This window comes from Loxodonta africana, chromosome 7, assembly GCF_030014295.1.
Source record: "Loxodonta africana isolate mLoxAfr1 chromosome 7, mLoxAfr1.hap2, whole genome shotgun sequence".
Taxonomy (NCBI): Eukaryota; Metazoa; Chordata; class Mammalia; order Proboscidea; family Elephantidae; genus Loxodonta; species Loxodonta africana.
The window spans coordinates 21,052,267-21,074,422 of NC_087348.1; the positions used below are offsets into that span (position 1 = coordinate 21,052,267).

General features: G+C 36.4%; 1 protein-coding gene and 1 pseudogene across 1 annotated transcript; both read right to left on the bottom strand.

Annotated features, from left to right (window-relative positions):
* Nucleotides 1-984: 984 nt before the first annotated feature.
* LOC100666340 (olfactory receptor 8K5-like) lies at nt 985-2,428 on the bottom strand. Its single transcript, XM_023542749.2, has one exon. The coding sequence runs from the start codon at nt 2,228-2,230 to the stop codon at nt 1,304-1,306; it is 927 nt and encodes a 308-aa protein (XP_023398517.2). The 5' UTR covers nt 2,231-2,428; the 3' UTR covers nt 985-1,303.
* A 17,925-nt stretch (nt 2,429-20,353) lies between these two features.
* Nucleotides 20,354-21,267, bottom strand: LOC135231643 (olfactory receptor 5AP2-like; annotated as a pseudogene).
* Between the last annotated feature and the right edge of the window lie 889 nt (nt 21,268-22,156).

Sequence of the window (22,156 nt, forward strand, 5' to 3'; positions counted from 1 at the left end):
CCATCTTATTGGGCTATTCAGTATTTTTCTAGAATCCTGTCTATGCCAAGGAAAAACAGAGAGTAAACACTATTTCACTGTTGTTTTGTGTAAATTATGACACTTGATAAGGGTTTTGTAATTAACCTAATGAAGATGAAGACAACATGGAAGTTAGGAAAATTTTTTGTTTGAAGGGAAGAAAGTTTGAAATATTATAAATATTTTTCCCCAAAGTCTTCTAGTGAATAAAAAGAAATTAATGGTGAAAGTAACTACTACTTCAGTAGAATAGCTATCCATTCAGGTGAATTTAGCAAACCATCCTTTACATCCTCTACAAGTAAAGAGAACAATATCCACACTTTACCTTTAGTAAAATATGTGGGTGTTCAGCAATAAAATTGTTTCACTCTTGAGTAACATGCCCTATTGATACATTGTTCTTCCTTCTGTACACATATAATATTCTCCAACACATTGAAAATATGAATTAGAAAGTACGTCAATATTTTCTCTTGGTTTTACAATAGTTTTTTAATCCTCATAATCTATAACAATTATTATCTTTAATAAATACTTTAGTCCTTCACATCAGGCATCCTTAATATCTTTTTTTTTTCACTTCCTTCTCTTCTCCACCCTGTCTCTCTTCATTTTTCAGTATCTTTTTTTTCTTTTCTAACTACTGTCTGTGTGTGAAGAATAGGATAGTGAGAATCAGCATGCAGGGCTAGTTATCTCAGAAGGAAGGAAGCCAAATTAGATGATAGCAAATCAAAATTACCTAGCACACATCACAGATGTTGGAATATAACATAGATAAGAAGTGATTATCACAGGAGAAGAGACAGAAGGCTAATACTCTATTCATGGGGTCAATATGAACACAGATCATGCTTTGTCTCCAATTCTGATTAAAATCTTATATTAGTCTCAGAAAAGACATGAAAACAAGTTTTAAAAGATTCCTGTCAAAAAAAAAAAAAAAGAAAGAAAAGAAAACTCAGTTGAACAAACACATAGTTTACTGAATAGTTGCAGAATAAATATTTCTGTGGGGGAACTATGAGGTTCTAAGTTCTAACGGAATCACATAAGGAAGGAATGAATAGGAAGCAAGCTGTGATGAGGAAGAACTGGTATTTAATTTGGGGTATATATTATGAGAATTAATTTGGATGTATATATAAAGTATTTGTTTCTGCATTTAGTTAGTCTTAGCTCTGGTGCCAAAGAGAATGTTATTCTGCATTGTAGAAATATCATCCAGTGATATCTGCCTCAGAACAGTATCACATTTTGAATACTAAATACAAAGATTTCATGGATTCTTAATGATCCTGTGGAAGGCATTTTTTACCTCTTTGTTCCTTAAGCTGTAGATCAAGGGGTTAAGCATGGGAATGACTAAAGTGTAAAACACTGAGGCCATTTTGTCAGTTTCAAATGAATGAGCAGATTTGGGCTGCAAATACATGAAGAGTAGGGTCCCATAGAACACAACCACCACTGTCAGATGAGAACCGCATGTGGAGAAAGCTTTTCTCCTGCCCTCAGCAGAATGCATTCGAAATACGGCTAACAGAATCAGCAGGTAGGACAGCAGGACAACCAACAAGGTGGAAATCAGATTAAATGCTGAAAACATTATGATCAACAGCTGTACCTCTTGTGCATTTGAGCAGAGCATAGGTATCAGGGGGACATCATCACAGTAGAAATGACTGATGACATTAGAGCCACAGAAGGTCAAAGTGAAAATCTTAATGGTGAACATAAGGGACTGAAATGTACTATAGAGGTATGGAATACCCACAAGCACATGGCAACGTCTTGGGGACATGATAACATCGTACAGCAGAGGGTTACAGATGGCCACGTAGCGATCATAGGCCATGACCGACAAGATGAAAAACTCACTGATAATGAACAAAAGGAAGAAAGCCAGCTGTGTGGCACATTCATAATAGGAAATGATATTTTGATTCACAACAAAATTTACCAGCATCTTGGGACAAATGACGGTAGAATTACCAAGATCAATGAAGGCCAGGTGTCTGATGAAAAAATACATAGGCGTGTGTAGGCGGGAGTCCACCTTGGTCAGGATGATCAGGCCTAGGTTTCCCATCACTGTGATCATGTAGATGAGGAGGAAGACCCCCAAAAGGGGCAGCTGCATTTCAGGGTGCCTTGTGACTCCAATAAGAATGAATTCAGTCATCGCTGTTAGGTTCTTTTGGTCCATTTAGTTCAGTTATCTTTTCGGGAAAAAAAAAAAAAGAGGGGTTGGTATTATCTTTCACACAGCACCAACTAAACAACAGAAGGCAAGAAGTCTACCATTCTACCACTGAGCCACCGATGCTCTCTTCCTTCATATGTGTGGTGAAAAAACATTAATTCCTATGTCTTATTTTAAAGTTAAAATAATCTTTAGAATCTCCATCCGAAAATATGAGGAATTCATATAAAACACATTATTTATTGATACAGCATAGATTAAGTTCTAAATTGGGTCAACATAATTTGTTATTTATATTCATTAGTAATAAACACATAGTTTTGCTACTGTAGAAATATTATATTTTATTTTATTTACACAATGCAACAGCAGTATATTGACAGAGAACTGCCAGAAATTCAGGCCAGCCTCAGAAGAGGACGTGTAACCAGGGATATCATTGCTGATGTCAGATGGATCCTGGCTGAAAGCAGAGAATACCAGAAGGATGTTTACCTGAGTTTTATCGACTATGCAAAAGCATTCGACAGTGTGGATCATAACAAATTATGGATAACATTGCAAAGAATGGGAATTCCAGAACACTTAATTGTGCTCATGAGGTCCCTTTACACAGGTCAAGAAGAAGTTGTTCGGACAGAACAAGGGGCCACTGATTGGTTTAATGTCAGGAAAGGTGTGCGTCAGGGTTGTGTTCTTTCACCATACTTATTCAATCTGTATGCTGAGCAAATAATAGGAGAAGAAGAATGGGACATCAGGATTGGGGGAAGACTCATTAACAACCTGCGTTATGCAGATGTCACAACCTTGCTTGCTCAAAGTGAAGAGGACTTGAAGCACTTATTAATGAAGATCAAAGACCACAGCCTTCAGTATGGATTACACCTCAACATAAAGAAAAGAAAAATCCTCACAGCTAGACCAATGAGCAACATCGTGATAAATGGAGAAAAGATTGAAGTTGTCAAGGGTTTAATTTTACTTGGATCCACAATCAACAGCCATGGAAGCAGCAGTCAAGAAATCAAAAGACTCATTGCATTGGGTAAATCTGCTGCAAAGGACCTCTTTAAAGTGTTGAAGAGCAAAGATGTCACCTTGAAGACTAAGGTGCACCTGACCCAAGCCATGGTATTTTCAATCAAATCATATGCATGTGAAAGCTGGACAATGGATAAGGAAGACCGAAGAAGAATTGACGCCTTTGATTTGTGGTGTTGGTGAAGAATATTGAATATACCATGGACTGCCAAAAGAACGAACAAATCTGTCCTAGAAGAAGTACAACCAGAATGCTCCTTAGAAGCAAGGATGGTGAGACTGCGTCTTGTATACTTTGGACACGTTGTCAGGAGGGATCAGCCCCTGGAGAAGGACATCATGCTTGGCAGTGTACAGGGTCAGTGGAAAGGAGGAAGACCCTCAAAGAGGTGGATTAACACAGTGGCTGTAACAACGAGCTCAAGCATAAGAACGATTGTAAGAATGGCTCAGAGCCAGGCAATGTTTAGTTCTGTTGTGCACAGGGTTGCTATGAGTTGGAACTGACTCGAGGGCATCTAACAACAGCAGCAACAATCATTTTACTTTAGGACACTTCTGTTTTTGTCTGAGAATATTTGTAAGATGTTGACATTCTTAAAGAAAGTGAAAGAGATAACATGAAATTAATGAAACTTAAGTTTTTTGGCCCCTTATTTGCTCTGGGCCCTTCCAAGACCTTCAGCAAGACCTTAGCAATGCATTCACATAAGCGATGTATCTTCATTAGTGTAGTTAAAGTAGAATATTTTAACCATTACCAGTTAATGGCACATTCACTTGCCATTTCAATCTCCTCTCCATTATACTTCACAAAATGTCAGTAGGCATTTCTAGGGTCAAAATGAATGGGAACTGAGTTAATGATACTTTGTTTGAGGCTGAGAAGACCTATCTTTACACTGACATGGATAATTTAATAATGTTTTCATTCTGGTGTTAGGACAGCTTCTAAGAACATGTCTAGCACCCAGTTTGCTGAAACGTGTCTTTAATTTAAGAAAGTTTATATTTCTACATTTAATAATATTTGTCATTAAGGTCAGTTTGTTTATAATCTAATTTTGTTTCTATTTCCTTTCCATTTAAGTAATTATGTATATTTCTGTCTCAGTATTTATAAGTGTATTTGTTGTTTTAATGAAAATCTTCAAATTTATATAAGCTTCAAGACACAGAAGACCTGGATCCACTCCTGTTAAATTGATGGTTTATATCAGTGTTTGGAGATTTGGACTATTTAAAATGTATATGATCCATTTCCTCTAACATAATGACGTGGAGATGAGAGGCTCCATAAGGCATTTAGAATATGTACTTTTGAATTTATAACATCATATATTGCAAATTATCAATTTATTTCTGGACCTCTACAATTGAGAATTCATAGGGTAAAGGACTGTGATTTCCAAGTGTCTTAGTGATAACACCAGTCCCTTCATTTTATAAAATTTTACAAAGAAAGTCATTTAGTCAAAATGGGAATGCCCTGAATTGAAGTTAATGAAGCTTCTTTAGCTTAATCCAGTTGAATTCCCTTTTAACCTCTTCTCAAATTTATTGCCCACTCAAAGAAAACCTAGTATTCTGTAAAGCTTGATTTTTGATTGGAATAGTAAGAAGATTTCCAAATCCTCAGTGACGTAAAATACAGTCTAGAATTATTATAATGTAATAGAATGCCCAGGTTTAGCCTGTGAAACTATCAGGTAGAAATTTATGGGCCCCCGACAAAGTCTTAGAATATGGTGGCATGTAGTAGCTGAAGTCCTGACATAAGCTACAGGGAAATATCTGCTAAGAATAATTTTTTTATCTTGTGGCTGGCTGGAACTTTCAGGAGACGGGTAGTAATTCTAAGAATCTTCTAGTTTTTGGTTCAATTTTTCTACCCTGATCCAGGAGGTGGGGGGGGGCAATTCTGGAGATTGTGAATCACCTTCACCCCTTCTTCCTAGAAAAGGTTTTCTGCTGTTTCTGCACTTAGCTTCACACTCCCTTCTAGGTCTTTCCTCCCCCACAGCATTTAAAAACTTTATCTCAAATTTGCTACATCACAAGTCCTGATATCATAGGTAATTACTGTAGAATTCTAGCCTGAGCAAAGAAATTCAAATTTCTAGTTCCATCCTACTGTCTTTAATTCTTCAGTGTTCTCTAAGAATTATTCTAGTGTGTATTGAGTCTGTTAACATGTTCAGTGTCATTTACTACCTCCCTCTTAAGATATCTGGATTTTTTTGACCCAGCTCATTCTCCTTTATGGAAAAGAATATCTCTGATTTGTTCTGGACATCTAAATGTGTACATTTTAAATATCTATGGGTAGGGATCATCATTGAAGCAGGCAGAATATAGAAGTTTGTAAATGCATAAATGATTTTTCAATCCTGAGACATGATAATATCAGGTAGGAATATTTTAGGTGCAGGGAGTTCTTCATACACTGTAATGATTAAAAATCATGCTATTTGCCAGTCTATGTCATCAGTTTGTAATGCTCATTCTGAAAAACCTGTAATAAACAACTAGTATGGAACAAAAATAAACATCATTATCATGATTGACAACAACAAAAATGGTATGTGTTCATGGGAAATTCCTATGTAAAAATCAGATGAACATGGTGTACTCTTTTACTAACAATATGCATTATTTAGCAAATATTTCATTGGGCAAACTTGCACTAAAAGAATATTTATCAAATATTGTTTTTTTTATCATATTTAAACTAGAAAAAATATTTCCTTTTGAGAAATTCCAGTGTATCTTGGTGTTCTATGCTGTATCTGCCATCCTAACCTTAATTTGCTGTTGCTGTGTGTTGCTGCTGAGTTGGCTAGAACTTATGCTGACCCCATGTATAACAGAATGAAATGATGTCCATTCCTGTGCCATCTTCACGATCGTTGGTATGTTTGAGCCTATTGTCTTGCCTACTGTGTCAGTCTATCCCATTGAAGTGTCCATCTACTTTGCCATCCAATTGGCCCCCTACTTTACCAAATAAGATGTCCTTTTCTAGGAATTCTTTCCTGTTTATATATCCAAGGGATACATAACCATAAAAGATTATATTAAACTGGTGATGAAATTTTGACATATTTCTAACTCTCTCTTCATTTGCAGTAATCGAAGGCCATAATTGTCTTCCACAAATTAAATAGAGCTGGGGCACACTCTTAATTTATAGGTTTTAATGTCCTAAAAACAACACAGAGCTCCATGGAATTCTAATTAACAAAAGAGAAAAATGAATGTTTTTGGTGAAGTTAAAGGGGTAATTTGTGAGTGGCCGTAATAGTGTCTGCAGTTACGAGTCAGGAGTCATAGTCAAAATCCACATGACAGTCGGAATCAAAGACAATTCTTATCCACTTACCTTGAGTAAAGTATCAGATTTTCTTTTCTCAAATGATTCTTTTGTTTTCTTTGGTAGGAAGAATTTATGATTCCCCTCCCCTTTCTGATGTTCCCTGAGGAATTAGCCTATATTTCAGTAGTTGTGCCCAAATCATCTTGAAGGGATTTAAAAAAATATCTTGATGTGTCTACTCATTATCTAGCACATCCTGCAATTTCCCCAGTGAGAAAATAAGGGGTAATTCAGTGAAAGAAACAAAACAAAAGTGATCTATATAGTCCCATGGAAGCTACATAATGTGAAGGTACTCACTCGCATACACAGCCAGGAATTATAGACAGAACAGAAAACAAAATTAGATGTCAACTCAATCCAAGTAGAACTGAAGTGTTGTGAAGTTATGATGAAATAGTTGATTCCAGTATCACCCTGACTTTGGGTTTTTTTCTTTGAATTCATTATTCAAGAAAAATAGGGAGTAAATATTGTGTTATAAATATATCATTTAACTCATACGTGTATTAAATCCATCATTTAACCGATATTTTTAACTCCTATTATTCCCATATTTCAGAGGACATCCAGCTTAGTTAAAATATGTAAACCTTGTGCTACTTTCCAGGGTACCTGACAAGGTCGATTGTGATGGTTTTTGCTTATGTTTTTATAGTTCCTTGGAAAAACAGACCATTGCAACTTCCTGCTTTGTCATACTCACTGGCTTCTCTTTAGGCATAAAATTTTTAAGAGCAAAAAATGAGACAATACGTAAAAAAATACAACCAGATTACAAAAAATACTGAGCTCTGCTCTAAGGATTTATTGAACTTATTTAGTTGTTCAGCTGAGGTTACTCAGGTCATTCACTATTTCAACAAAAAAATAATGGCTAATCAATACTGTCTTGAATTTTTTTGATTTATTGTATATTTCTGGGGAGAGAATAAGATACTACCCTGAAATCATGCTGTTTCTCCACTGCTCTGGCCTCCTTCTTCCACTGCAAGAGAGACACAATAAAATTCCTTTTATTCCTCCACAGAGCGTTTTCACTTTTTTTTTTTAACCCTGTTGTGGATTGAATTGTATCCCCCCAAACTATGTGTTGTAATTCCTAACCTCTACACATGTGGCTATGATCTCATCTGGGAAAAGGGTTTTCTTATGTTAAGGAGGTCATATGAGTGTAAGATATGTTTCAGGGAAATCCTTTTGGGACACAAAAAGAGAGGGTTAGGCACAGAGCAACCCATCCCCTTTGCCTTACAGCTGATTCCAACTCATAGTAACCCTATAGGACAGAGTAGAACTGACCCACAGGGTTTCCAAGATGGTAAATCTTTAAAGAAGTGGACTTCCACATCTTTCTCTCACAGAGAGGCTGGTGTATTTCAACCACCAAGTGAACTTTCAGTTAGAAGCTGAGCACTTAACTACTGCACCACTGGTCCTCTTTGGCACAAAGCAAGCAAACAAATGGAGAGGAAGATACATACTGCATAAAGATGGCCAAGGAACCAAGGGACGGAAGCTGAGAAGAGACAAGGACCCAGAGCCAGCACAGAGAGAAAACCTTCACTTTGATCCAGTCCCCAGAATTAGGACTTCTAGCCTCCTAAACTGTGAGAGGAGACCTGGTGGAACAGTGGTTAAGAGCTCAGCCACTAATCAAAAATGTCCGAAGTTAGAATCTACCAGCTGCTCCTTGGGAACCCTATGGAAAGTTTTACTCTGCCCTGTAGGGTCACTAGGAGTCAGAATTGACTTGATGACAACAAGTTTGGTTTTGCTTTTGGTAAACCATGAGAAAATATATTTATTTCATTAATTCTACTCACTCGTATTTCTGGTACAGCAACACTAGATAACTAAGACATACCTGAGTTTTTCTAGTCATGAAGCAAAATATTCAAGATTTATGTCATGCAGAAAATGGTTGCTACGCATCTAATAAGGTTATACTTTCCATCTTAAATTAGATAAGGGAATAAAGATTTCCAGTCAAAATGCACTCAGGATTATATTCCCTTCAATTATGCAGCAATAAGAATAGGTTACTCCCAGAAGAAACTAGAAAATTGCAAGGTATATAGGAAACAAGAGTATTCAGACATTGGACAACAAGTAGAATAGGAGTGTCATTTCTACAAGAAAAGAAGAAGGAAGGTGAATCTCATGATATTCCTGGCTAAATGAACTAAGACGCTTTCTCACCTGATAATTGTCTTTGAGAAATTTTACATCTCTTTGTAAACTATAGGAAAGTAATAGTTTAGTTTTCTACCCACATGTTGGACTGGTTCTCACTACATAACTTATGCTGTTCCTTATGTTTCCATGTGTAATCAATTATCTGAAGGGAAAATTAGAAATATAGACGAATAATGTAGAAATAGGAGAACAAACTGTTGTTCATTTAGATACAGAACTAAGTGGAAGTTTGAAAGAACTAACTGAATGTAAGCTTGTAAATTGCTTGACTATGGCAATAATTCCTTTAGTCATGGGTACTACACATTCTTAGGTTTGGAGATACAGTTTAAGATTGCAAATGGTATTAGATGAATAGTATTAAAATTAAAAGATTCACTGTCATAAATCCAGCAAGTTATCCCTTCCCTATCCAAAGAACTAACAGAAATTAGCAAAATGACTTTACAAAATAGACTAGTTTTAGTGATATGTTGACCTCACAAAGATGCGTTTGTACTTTGATTGTGTTACAAAATAGACTAGCTTTAGTGTTTTTTTTTTTTTAGTTATATGTTGACCTCACAAAGATGTGTTTGCACTTTGATTGTGTTACAATGCTATGTATACAAAGTGTAGTAACAGCTGACACCCATGAACAAAAAAAGCTGCTAAATCAAAGAAAATAAAACCTGAAACACCATGGGATTTATCTCCTGTCTGAATTTTGTTTTCTGGGATCTTTGACTCAGAGGAATTTTTCAAACCTTGACTATTGTCCTCTTAGTCATTCATTAAAAAAAAAAAAAAACCTTTGCCATCAAGTCGATTCCAATTCATAGTGACCCTATAGGACAAAGTAAAACTGCCCCATAGAGTTTCCAAGGAGCACCTGTTAGATTCGAACAGCTGATGTTTTGGTTAGCAGCCATAGCACTTAACTACTATGCCACCAGGGTTTCCTTTCATTACAAAAGCCTTCCTAAAATGTATAACATCAAGGGTCAATTTTAGCCAATTACACAACAAATGATATCCACCATCCTCATTCTGCAGGATCAGACTTTCAACTATATTAATGGAGATTTCTACTAAACAGTGATCAAAATTTTTGACCAAGCTCTCAGGATTTCTGAGAGCATGACCAAGAGGAGGGGCTGTTAAATATAAGGAAATCGAGGCCCAGATGGACACAATTATTTAGCCTTCACAAACCCCTCTTTATAAGAAGGCACATGTTAACCATAAATTCATTCAGTTTATCTTGTGAAAATAATTTCACTGAAAAGTAAATTAATCTTTGCCCTGATTTCCTGAGAAGATAATTATAAACCTTTGGAGTTTCCTGAGTAATTGAGATATCTTGGCCAGGTCACAAAGCCTACCTGGCAAACTCAGGAAGGACAGATAGGATGATTTAAATATTAAGGTTAGAGAAACATATGGTCCTTCACATTGGGACACTGTTTGGAATGATGAACCACTGTTTAATATGCATGTAGAAACCCTTTTAAACCTTGAGAAGTTGGTGAGAAGAATTTATCTGAACACGAAAAATCAGCCTCACATGACTAAATTGAGAAATGAAAAACAAAACAAAAAAATGCTCCCAATGTTCTATTTCTTGAATATGGATGGTTCCTAATCAGAACTTAGTTCTCCCTAAATTTTTGCAAACTTCTCTACTGGAGGCATTGCACATGAATGCCCATTTGGAAACAGAAATAAGACGATAATGTTTTTAAAGAAATATTGGTAGGGACACATTCCTAAAGCTGCTGAGCAAATGGCTTCCCAGTGTCCTATTTGTTTTCAATTTAATTCTAAGAAAACTTTTAAAGCTCCACTTGGTATAATTCCTTTGCCTTCAGAACCAATGCTTAAAGGGTAAATGGATTCTATTCAGCTTCCACTCTTAAATAATTATAAGTTTGTATTAGAAATAATTTATATATTTTTTCACTGGGTAAAAGCTTTCCTGCGTCATCAAGCTACTGCCACTTTTTTGGGCAAGAAACTTCTTAAAAATATTAACCCCATTTGAAGAGCCCCAAAGGTCCTTTGTACTAACCAAGACACCCACTTGACTGGACAAATAATTGTGGGATATATAAAGCTTTCCCCATTTTCCAAAGACTTCATTTTCCTTTTATAATAAAAACCCAACTAGCAAAACTTTCCAAATCTTTACAGATAACTTGAAGAAAAGTATTGCCTCTGGTCCTTTTTAAGTTGAGAATTACTCCATTTGAAATTAGTAAATTAACTCATCTTGAAATTATTACTTGGGGGGGGGTCTATGGCCCACCCTTATTTGGCAACTTGCTCTGAATCAAATTTAACTCAATCTGGATGTTCCAATATTGCAAGTCCTTTATTCAGTACTCTAGGGAATACTGCTCACAACTTAAAAATGCTTTTTATGATCAGAAATCAAAAGTGTCTGAGCTACTCACTATTCAGCCTAGAGATTATGTCTATTGGAAAAAAAATTAAAATACTCTATCAAACCTCAGTAAATAGAGTTTTATCTAGTACTCCAGATTATTGGAGGTTAAAACTTTGATCCATCTCTCCAAATTGAAGAATACTCTAGTTCCCACCTGGATTCTTTCATCAAACAAAAGATCAAAATTAAATTTCAGACATTCTATCACCAAAAAACAGATGACACCTGGTGTTCACAGCTTCTCTCAAGACTCTGGACCACAACTGTACCCTACTAGTGCCTGACCCATAATTTCTCATGTCATACATTAACTATTTAGCTATATTCTTTACCCTTAGAGTGACCCTGTCAGTTATTGCTCTATTTTTAAAGTTTTGGAAGCATTACTTTTTATTTTAATTAATTAAGTCAAGCCTTTATACCCAGTTTAAAACTAGAATCAGTACTATGTTTGTATGTTCTTACTACACTAGTTATTTTCACTGTAATTGTTTACATGGTTTATAGTCACTTAGATCTATGATTATAACTATGGGTGTTTACTTTGTGATAGCTAAAATCTACTCTCTAATTGGTTTAGTATATTACTTTTAGGCAGTCTTTCTTCAGTATGAGGCTTATATCTGTTATAAGACTATTATGTCTCCTGATCGCCTTTAATGGTTGCCATAACAATGCCTTTGTGAGATTGGGTCAGGCAATGACTAGAGCTGCCAGCTTAATGGACTGTTGGATATGCCATCCTCCCCCACAAACTGTACATGAGAATTCAAATACTTTAACATTACCCATTTTCATCTATAACCATATACCTGTTGCCGATGTCAATATGAGTACCATAGAAGGATGAGCCATCTGTGCCAGGTAATGGGATCTCTCTAATTCCTCTATTTACCCTTCTGTGCTCTGTTTTTATCTTACCCAAGTATTTATTTGTCGTGGTATAGTTTATGGTAATGAATGTCCTTTCATTTTTTTCCATAACAATAGGTTTATACTGCCTTAGTAGATTTTTGTAATTATCAGAATTCAGGGGTCCCAGTTTAGTCCCATTTTAAGGAAAGATCTAGGTTAGAAAGCTTGTCTATTTGTAATAACTTCCATACTGAACAATGACTTGCAAAAGCAAATCAGACTATTCCCTTTCCCTTTTCCCGAATGAGAACAGGAGTAATGTGTGCCTCTTGTGGGTACATGTTTCTGTGTGGAGGATCAAACTGTCTAGAGAAAAATTCTAATGTTAAACTTTTATTTCATCTTACTTTGTTTACATGGATGGAGTATGAATAGCCAATGTGCCTTTGGGACCTTAGAATTCCCATGAACCCTCCATTCCTATGATGAAAAATATATTGGATAAATATCTCTACATCTCCAAAGCAGCTCATGCATTTTGATTTTGTTCATTTCTGTAACAGGGCAGATGAGTCCTACATGCTCCTTTAGTTCAAATGAAAGGAGCATGTTATTCCTGTAATTCAACAAGGGGCTGTGAATAAATGCTCTCAACTGTTGAATAATGTACAGCATGTTGATGATGGCTTCAATGGTACGTGATGAAGAATCAGATGGTATCTGGCTCAAAAACAAATATGTATATACATATATAAAAAAAAACCACATAAAATCTCAAAGCACTGAGTTTAATAGGTCCAAAAACAAATAGGCTACCATCAGGGAAACAGAGTCCATGCTGAAGATAGCTTAAGTCTTTACAGAAGAATGATATTAAAGAAATCAAAGGATGTTCAGCTGATCAAAAGAAGGGAATGATATAGAGACCCTAAAACTCTACGAGGTGCTTGGCTGGAGTAAGGAGGCTAAAGTGGAGTAGAGGCCTGGAATCCATTCTGTGTAGAAAACATGTGGAGCCAGAAAACTGAACTGGCTAATAATTATAGAAAGCAAGAGCATTTCTGCCTGTTGTCTGGTATCTAAGGAAATGTTTTCTTTGTAATCAAGTCTAGAACTAATGTTGTCAGTTTATTGCCAGTCAGGCTTCATGTAACCTCTGCTTTTCCAGAAATAAATATTTGCCAAATCTCCTGTAAATCTCCCTCTTCAAAATGCAAGTATAGTCACTAAGCAGTAATTATTTAGCAAAGCACAAATTACCAGCTGGTAACTAGTCAACAAAAAGTCTTTAAACAAATCACTCTAAATATTCCATTCTGGTTACTATTCCTGTACCAATGATGTGTCCATGAAAAACAAATCAGAATTATTCTCAACTCTACTTCTTTCTGTAATAGCATATTAATGACTCCAGGACTGGGATTTAACAGATTCGTTAGTCTCTTGTGCCCAGTGCAAGCTGATTTCGAATTATTTTCTTTGCTTTGGTTTAATAAAGATCTATCTCGATTGGATTTGAGTCTGGTGTCTTTTCCCCTATCATAATCATGAATTTATTTGTTGTGTTAACATGTTGTTATTCCTTCTTTACCCATATAACATTCTCCAAGTTCACTGAAAATATGAATTAGAAAATGCGTCAGTACTTTCTTCTGGTTCTTAAAATAGTTTTCACCATCATGTTCTCCATCAGTTATCACCTATAATAAACCCTATAGTCCTTCCAATTATCCATCATATCTTTCCTTCATTTTTCCTTTTATCATTCTCCACCTTCTGTTTTATTCAATTTTTTCATCCATTCTTACTTTCCTAGCAACTATCTTTGCATTTAAATATGATCAATAGAATCTGCATATAGGACACTAGTAATCTAAGGAGGGCATTAGGTACTGAAGAGTAAAGAAATCAAATCAAATGCTAACAGATCAAAATCATCTAGTGTCCATACATGTTTGATTATAGAATAGATAAATACTTGCCTCAGTCAAATTGCTTGATAAGAGGACAAATAAGTCATTCATAGTGTCAACAGGGACACAAAAACCAAAACCAAACCTCTTTCCTGTCGAGTCCATTCCGACTCATAGGGACCCTATAGGGCATGGTAGAACTGCCCCGTAGAGTTTCCAAGGAAAGCCTGTGGATTTGAACTGCCAGCCTTTTGGTTAACAGACGTTCCTTTTAACCACTGCTCCACCAGGTTTCCAACAAGGACACAGTAAACTCTTTTTCTCCAACTTTGCTTACCCTCTTGATTTAGGTTCAGAAAGTACAAAGAAAATTAGATTCAGAAGATCTCCATCCTTAATAAACACTGACAGAAATAAACATGTAATTTATTGATGTAGAGTGTAGTGAGTGTTCCATTGGGTGAACTATGAGCTCCAATGTAATTACATAAGAAAACATTGAAACAGAAACAAGGAATCTTAGTAAGGACATTCATTACCTTTAAGATAAAAAATATGAGTAATACAAATTCGAATGAATATAAGGGAAACAATCCATATGTCTGTGCTTTATAATTAGTTTCTGCTCTAAAACCAAGAAAATGTAATTATATGTACTAGAAATCTGATCAAATACATTTGCCTATTTAATAATTTATTAGAATAATAATGAATATTAAATACAAAGTTTACAGGGATTTTTAAAGATCCCGTAGAAGGTATTTTTTACCTCTTTGTTCCTTAAGCTGTATATGAAGGAGTTAAGCATAGAGCTGACTAAAGCGTAAAACACAGAAGTAAATTTGTTAGTGGTAAAAGATTAAGCAGATTCAGGGTGCACATACGGAGTTTTAGAGACTCAAAGAATATAACCACCACTTTCAGGTAAGAACCACACGTGGAGAGTCTTTTTTTTTTTCTGCCCTCAGCAGAATTAATTCAAAATATGGTTATCAGAATCAGCATGCAAGACACCAGGACTACCAGGAGCCAGGACAACGAATTAAATGATGGAAACGTTATGATCAATTCTATTTGTAGTTCATTTGAATATAGCAAAGGCATTAAGGGAATATTATCACTGAAGAAATAACTGACAACTTTAGAACCACAGAAGGTCGATGTAAAAATATTACTGTTGACCAAGAGAGACTTAAAGGTACAGAAGAGGTACAGAATGCCTATTAGCACATGACAAAGTGTCTGGGACATGTTAGCATTTTAGAGCAGAGGGTTACAGGTGGCCGCATAGCAGTCACAGCCCATCTAGGCTATAGAGGTCAGTGACAATGTATAAAATGTGGAATGCCATCTTGTATGGCACATTCATAATAGAAAATGGTATTTTGATCTAACACAAAATTTACTAGAACCTTGGGGTAAATAACAGCAGAATTACCAAGACCAGTGAAAACCAGGTGTCTGATAAAAAAATAAATGGGTGTGTGTAAATGGGAGTCCATCTTGGTCAAGGTGATTATGCCCAGGTTGCCCACAACTGTGATGGTGTAGATGACAAGGAAGACACCAAAAAGAGGGAGAAGCATTTCATGTCTCTTTGATACTCCAGTTAAAATGAATTCAGTCAGCACTGCTAGATTCTGTTGTCCCATTTAGCCCAATCTTCTCTTCTTGGGAAGAACCGGAGGTACTGGTTTTAGCTTTCATGTGGTGTTTATCTAAGATGATGATATTTGTAGACACAATGGAGACTTTTTCTTCATACGAGAAAAATGTAAAGTAATTCCACATCTGATTTTAAGCTAAAATAAACTGTCAAAGATAATACTTCCAAAACTGGGGGATCCCTATGAAACCAACTATACAGTGGCATAACATAGGTTCAGCAATGTCTGGACCATATACATCTATAATAAACCATATAGTTGTTAATATACAGATGCTAGCCTTTATAGCCTTTATTTGGAGCCCTGGTGGCATTGTGTTTAAGAGCTCAGCTGCTAACCAAAAGGTTGGCAGCTCTAATCCACCAGTCACTCCTTGGAAATCCTCTGGGACAGTTCTGTTGTATTCTAAAGACTTTATTTTATCTTCCCAATGTCTTCACAGTTTTCTTTAGTACATTTCCAATTTTCTTTGAGAAAACTTGGGGAAAATTAGTGGTTTTAAAGAGATAGGCAGAGAAAATATGAAGCTATAGTGAAGATATGTTTTTGGGTTTCTCATTTGCACCGGCCTCTTCAAAGGCTTTGGGTCAGCTTTTAACAATACAGTCACAGAGTGATACATCTTTGTAGCACTGGGAAATTAAGATATTTTAACCATGATCAGTTAAGGCCACTCTGTCTCTTTCCATCCTGTCTTCAGCTGTATTGCACCTCACCTACTGTCAGGCTGCATCAGAGTGTTTGCAGGCATTTCTGGACTCTGACTAAGAGGAAATTGAAATCATAAGAATTTATTTGATATGTGGTGGTTACATTTGACTGGTTAAAATCAATGGCATGTATAATTAAATAATGCTATTTGTCCTGGTGTTGAAGTGGCTTCCAAGAACATTCTTAACACCCCATATTTTTGGAAGTGTCTGCACATTACTAATATCTTTTTTTATATATGAATATTGTATTATTTGTGACACAGTTTTAAAAAACTGAAATATCTTTTATTATTTTTCCTTTTCTAACAATTCACATTTAAGGCTCAATTTACACTTATAGTTTCATTTCTTTTCCTTTTTTAAGATTTATGATTTTTCTAAGCTTCAAAACCCACAAGATCTCGATCCATTACTACTAAAGTCTATGATTTATATCATCATTCAAAGATTTTGAATATTTACATCTATGTGCTTTATTTTCTTTAATATTACCATGATGGTGGGAAATACATTGCATTTAAAATATGTACACATTTCTGGAATCATATATTTGAATTGCCTGTTTTTAGAAATATACAATGGAAAAATTAAATAGTATACTGCTGTGATTTTCAGCTACTTCAGTGATAAGCCCTGTTCCTTCCATTTCATAGAGTTTAACAAGGAAAAGCAGTAAATCAAAGTTACCATATGTTTACCCAAATTACTCCTGCCTTGTATGTTTGTTTGCAAGCCAGATCTCACCCCTCCATGAGGTGTTTTCATAATCTAAAAAAACTTTTTCACAGCAATATATGGAAAAAATGGCATAGCAGCACTTACGAAAATAACTCCTGGGGGAGGGCCCAGCTGGCAAACAAATTTAGAAGGCATGGATTAATTGGGTAAAAACACTGCAACTGCCATGATTGGAGCTAATGAAGCTTTTGTAGCCTAATCAACTTAGATTCCCTTATAATCTCCTCTCATATTCAGGGTCTTCTAATGAAAATGAAAACATACTGTATATATATACATACAGAGATTTCTATTTCTGATCACAGGGAAACGTCATATAAGGTAGGTATTGATATTATATTACTTGAAATTTAAGACAAAAATATTTACAGTAGATGAACTGTTGAGCTGTTTTTGTTAGGTGTCTTCCAGTGTGTTCACACTCATCACTATGAGTACATGTACAATGAGAAAAAAAGGTTCCTGGTCTTACTCCATCCTCAGAATCATTGCTATACTTGATCCCATCGTTGGAGCCACTTTGTCAATCCATCTCTTTGAGGGCCTTTATCTCTTTCATTGACCCTCTACCAAGCATTATATCCTTCTCCATGGACTGTTCCCTCCTGATAACATGCTCAAAGTATGTGAGATGAAGTCTCGCTATCCTCGGCTCTAAGGAGGATTCTGGTTGTACTTCTTGCAAAGCAGATTTGTTTGCTCCTCTGGATTTCTGTGGTATTCTCAACATGCTTCACCAACATCATAATTCAAAAGCATTAGTTATTTTTCAGTCTTCCTTTTTTATTTTCCAGGTTTTGCATGCCTGTTGCAGGGTGATTGAAAATACCATGGCTTGAATCAGACACACCTTGGTTCTCAAGGTGACATCTTCACTTTTTAACATATTGTAGAGGTCTTTTGCAGCAGATTTGTCCAATGCAATGCATCATTTGATTTTCTTGACTGCTGATTCCATGGGTGTTGATTATGGATCCAAGTAAAATGAAATCCTAGACAACTTCAAACTTTTCTCCATTTTTCATGATGTTGCTTATTGGTCCATTTGTGAGGATTTTTGTTTCATTAATGTGGAGGTGTAATCCATACTCAAGGCTGTAGTCTTTGAACGTCATCAATAAGTGCTTCAAGTCCTTTTCACTTTCAGCAAGCAAGGTTGTGTCATCTACATATCTCAAGTTGTTAATGAGTGTTCCCTCCAATCCTGATGTCAAATTTTTCTGCATATAGTCCAGATTATCAGATTAATTGTTCAGCATACAGATTGAATAATATGGTGAAAGGATACAACCCTGATGGACACCTTGCATGATTTTAAACTGTGCATATCACCTTGTTCTGTTCCAACAATTACCTCTTAGTCTATGTATAGGTTCCTCATGGACACAATTAAGAGTTCTGAAACTCCCATTTTTCACAATGTTATCCATAATTTGTTACGATCCACACAGTTGAGTATCTTTGTATAGTCAATAAAACAGAGGTAAACATCTTTCTGGTATTCTCTGCTTTCAGCCAAGAGAATTCTACAATCAGCATCAATGCTCCTCATCCCAGTACTCTTCTGAATCCTCAAGGGACTCAAATTGTATTCCTTTTAAATGTTCTTAAGTTTTGGAAACAAAAAGAAATCTGAAGCGCCAAGGTCAGGGCTATAGGGCAGATGGGGTAAGTTTTCCCAGTGAAATTCTCAAAGAACGCTACCCTGTAAGAATAAGCAGGTACATTGTGGTGATGGAAAAAAAATTCTTTGGCACAGGTTTCCTAGCCTTTTTGTCACTAGTGCAGTTGTCTGTTTTCTTAAAACTTCTTCATAATAAACCTCCGTGATTATTTTGTGTCCTTTGAGAAAATCTATCAAGATTATCCCTTTGAAACCCTCCCAAACAAAACAGTTACCATAACCTTCTGAGCAGTCTTCCCTCTCTTGGCTCATTCTGGAGGTCTTTCCGACCTTCCTTAAAATGTTTGATCTATCTGAAAACTTGTTTTATGTGGGACAGGATTCTCATAAATTTGTTGCAAAATTTCAATGATTTAGGAAGATGTCCACTTAAGTTTTGTTAAAATTTTAATATTAGTCCAGACCTCAAAATTGTTTTTTTCCATGGCACAAAAAGTATCTTTTTTTTTTTTTAAGGCATCCTAACGACATTAAGACAAGTGTATTATTGAGAGAACTTTTTGCAGCCATCTGATGAACAGAGGAATATTTAAATACATTTTGTTTAGGCCTATGCATATACGGACTGGAACCATACCTTTCTGCTTACCCTCGTATATGAGGATCACAAGTAGTTTATTTTAATCCAATACCAAGCAGGTCAAAGCACTTTTGTTTCACATGTCAGTGGTCACCATCTGTAAAGAAAATCAAGTCCTTTGGGGAGACACCCCAGTCATGAAAATACCAATCCGATTAACTCAAAACCCAATCAAATTTCAGACAGTAGTAAAATAGATATGTACAGTTATTTATTAAGACATTATTGTTGTTAGGTGCCATTGCATTGGTTCTGACTCATACTGACCCTATATACAACAGAACAAAACACTTGACGCAGTCCTGTGCGATCCTCACAATCATGACTATGTTTGAGCCTGTTGCTACAGCCACTGTGTCAATCCATCTCACTGAGGGTCTTTTTTGCTGACCTACTAGGGAAATGATATTCATCTTGCTCTAGTTTTTCATGCCTACACAGGATAACACACAAATGACAGACAATTTGAGAATTTATCTCCAGAAATTAGGAAAAATATTTTTCTCTAAACCCAAGTAACTTCCATTCTGTGACCCTTAATTTTCTTCCTCTGTTATCCTCTTAGATTTGGTCAATAGTCTGTTCACATTATTCCCTAAGCAGTCTAGTTTACTTGCCCAGGTTAGAAGCACTGGACTTTAGCACCCCTATCAAGACTTAGTTCTAAAATTTGTCTCTGATTCACTAGGGAAAAAGGCAGCCTCAAAACCCTGTCAGAGTCCATTGGGATATTCTGACTCAGCTTGGTCCTAATCACCTCTCCTCTGACAGGTCCACCACCACCTGATAAAGATGCCATTAGACAAGGAAGAAGATTGGAATCAGTCCCCTGGCCACTCACTCTCTCTCTCTCCCCCATCTATTTCTATACTGGGATTTACACCTACGAACACGGTATTAAAATGTGATATTTGGTTATTTTCTGGAGTTTAGGTTCTGCGGAATGAGTGGTATTTATACAGAGTGACCATATTCCCTAACATATCTGGGACATTTAGTCCACCTCTGTTATCAGAAGAAAGCTTATGACAGGATAAAGGTAGGAGCCAGGGTGAATGAAGCTGAGTTTGGTTAGAGCTAATTTCCATTGTAGTTCTCAAATCCCACCCTTTTATGATTCTAACAACATGAGTAAAAATAATTTGTTTTAAAAATTTTCCCTAAGGAAGATTTGACCTCTTTGTTTCTCAGACTATAGATGAGAGGATTTAACACAGGGATGATAAGTGTATAAAACACAGATACCACTTTGTCTTGGTCCATTGAGTAGCTGGGACTGGGGCGCAGATACATGAAAAGGATTGTCCCAAAGAAGATGGTGACTGCCATCAAATGGGAAGCACAGGTGGAGAAGGCTTTGCACCTTCCCTCAGCAGACTAGATCCTCAAGATGGCTGCCAGGATGTAAAGATAAGAAATGAGAATAGTCAAGAGGCAGCTCAGTTCATTAAAACTGGCAAAAGCAAAAATGACAACCTCATTGATGTGTGTGTCAGAACAAGAGAGTTTAAGGAGCGGTGGGGTGTCACAGAAAAAATGGTTGATGACATTTGCGCAACAGAAAGATAGCTGGAAGGTGAAGCCAGTGTGAATGGCAGCATTTATAAAGCCTGCAAGATATGTGAATAACACCAAGAGGATGCTGAGTTGGGGGGACATGGTGACTGTGTAGAGGAGAGGCTTGCAGATGGCCACATAACGGTCATAGGCCATCACAGACAACAGGAAGCCCTCAATGCCAGCAAAGGAACCAAAAAAGAAGAATCAGGTGGCATATCCATTAAATGAAATGACTGAGTTCTTCAAATTCAGTCACGGTTGTGTGGTCGGTCATGCTTTTGTCTCAGATTGGAGGGTGCTTTTGCTGGGATAAGAAAAAAAAAAAAAAGAAAATAAATTGTGCAAAAATACAAGGAAAGTCGAATAGTTCATTCTCAGCCTTAAACAAGAACACTTTTAAGGTCCTGTCTATGATGTTCTGAGGACACGAGAATTAAACCTATTTGTTTTCTTACTAAAGAGGAAGAGCCCTTAAGTACACTCAGGAAACTCCTGCATTTAAATAGGATTATGTGCATGCTCCTGTGTGGGGGGGTGGGGGTTTCCACACCTGTGATGCTGCTGCCTGTCCCTCCTCACCTTAGCCTGAATGATATAATAACACTTCAAAAACAGCTCTTCCACTCTACTGTTTAAAATTTCTCATTGTCAATTTTTTTTTTTTTTAAGTCACCCCCTTAAAAAAGGACTTTGATAACCTGGCCCTTATTTGTTCACATTCCACCCTTCCTCTCAATTTTCCTCTCCTCTTCTCCTCCCCTCCCCTATTCTACCTTCACCTCCACACTCTTCGCATCCTCTTTTCTTTACTCTTTTCTTTCTTTCCTTCCCTCTTTTCCCTTTCCTTCCCTTTCCCAGTCCCTCCTTTCTTCTCACTTTTCTTTCTTTACTATCTCTTCTCTCCTCCTCCCAAAACTTCTCACCTCCCTGCTTCTTTCTCGCTCTTCTTTCCTCCTCCTTCTTCTTTTTCTCCTTCTTATTCTCTCTGTCTCTATGCCCCAACAATCCAACTATTCTGAACCATGTTATAATTGAGTGACTAGATCATATAATCTAGTCATCTAAAATCATATCACCTTCATATAATTGTGTGACAGAGAAAGATTGAGGTTGTCAAGGATGTCATTTTACTTGGATCCAAAATCAACACCCAAGCAACCTGATGTCAAGAA

Excerpts from the sequence above, each read along its gene's own strand:
- LOC100666340 (XM_023542749.2), bottom strand. The coding sequence starts at position 2,230 with ATGGACCAAAAGAACCTAACAGCGATGACTGAATTCATTCTTATTGGA.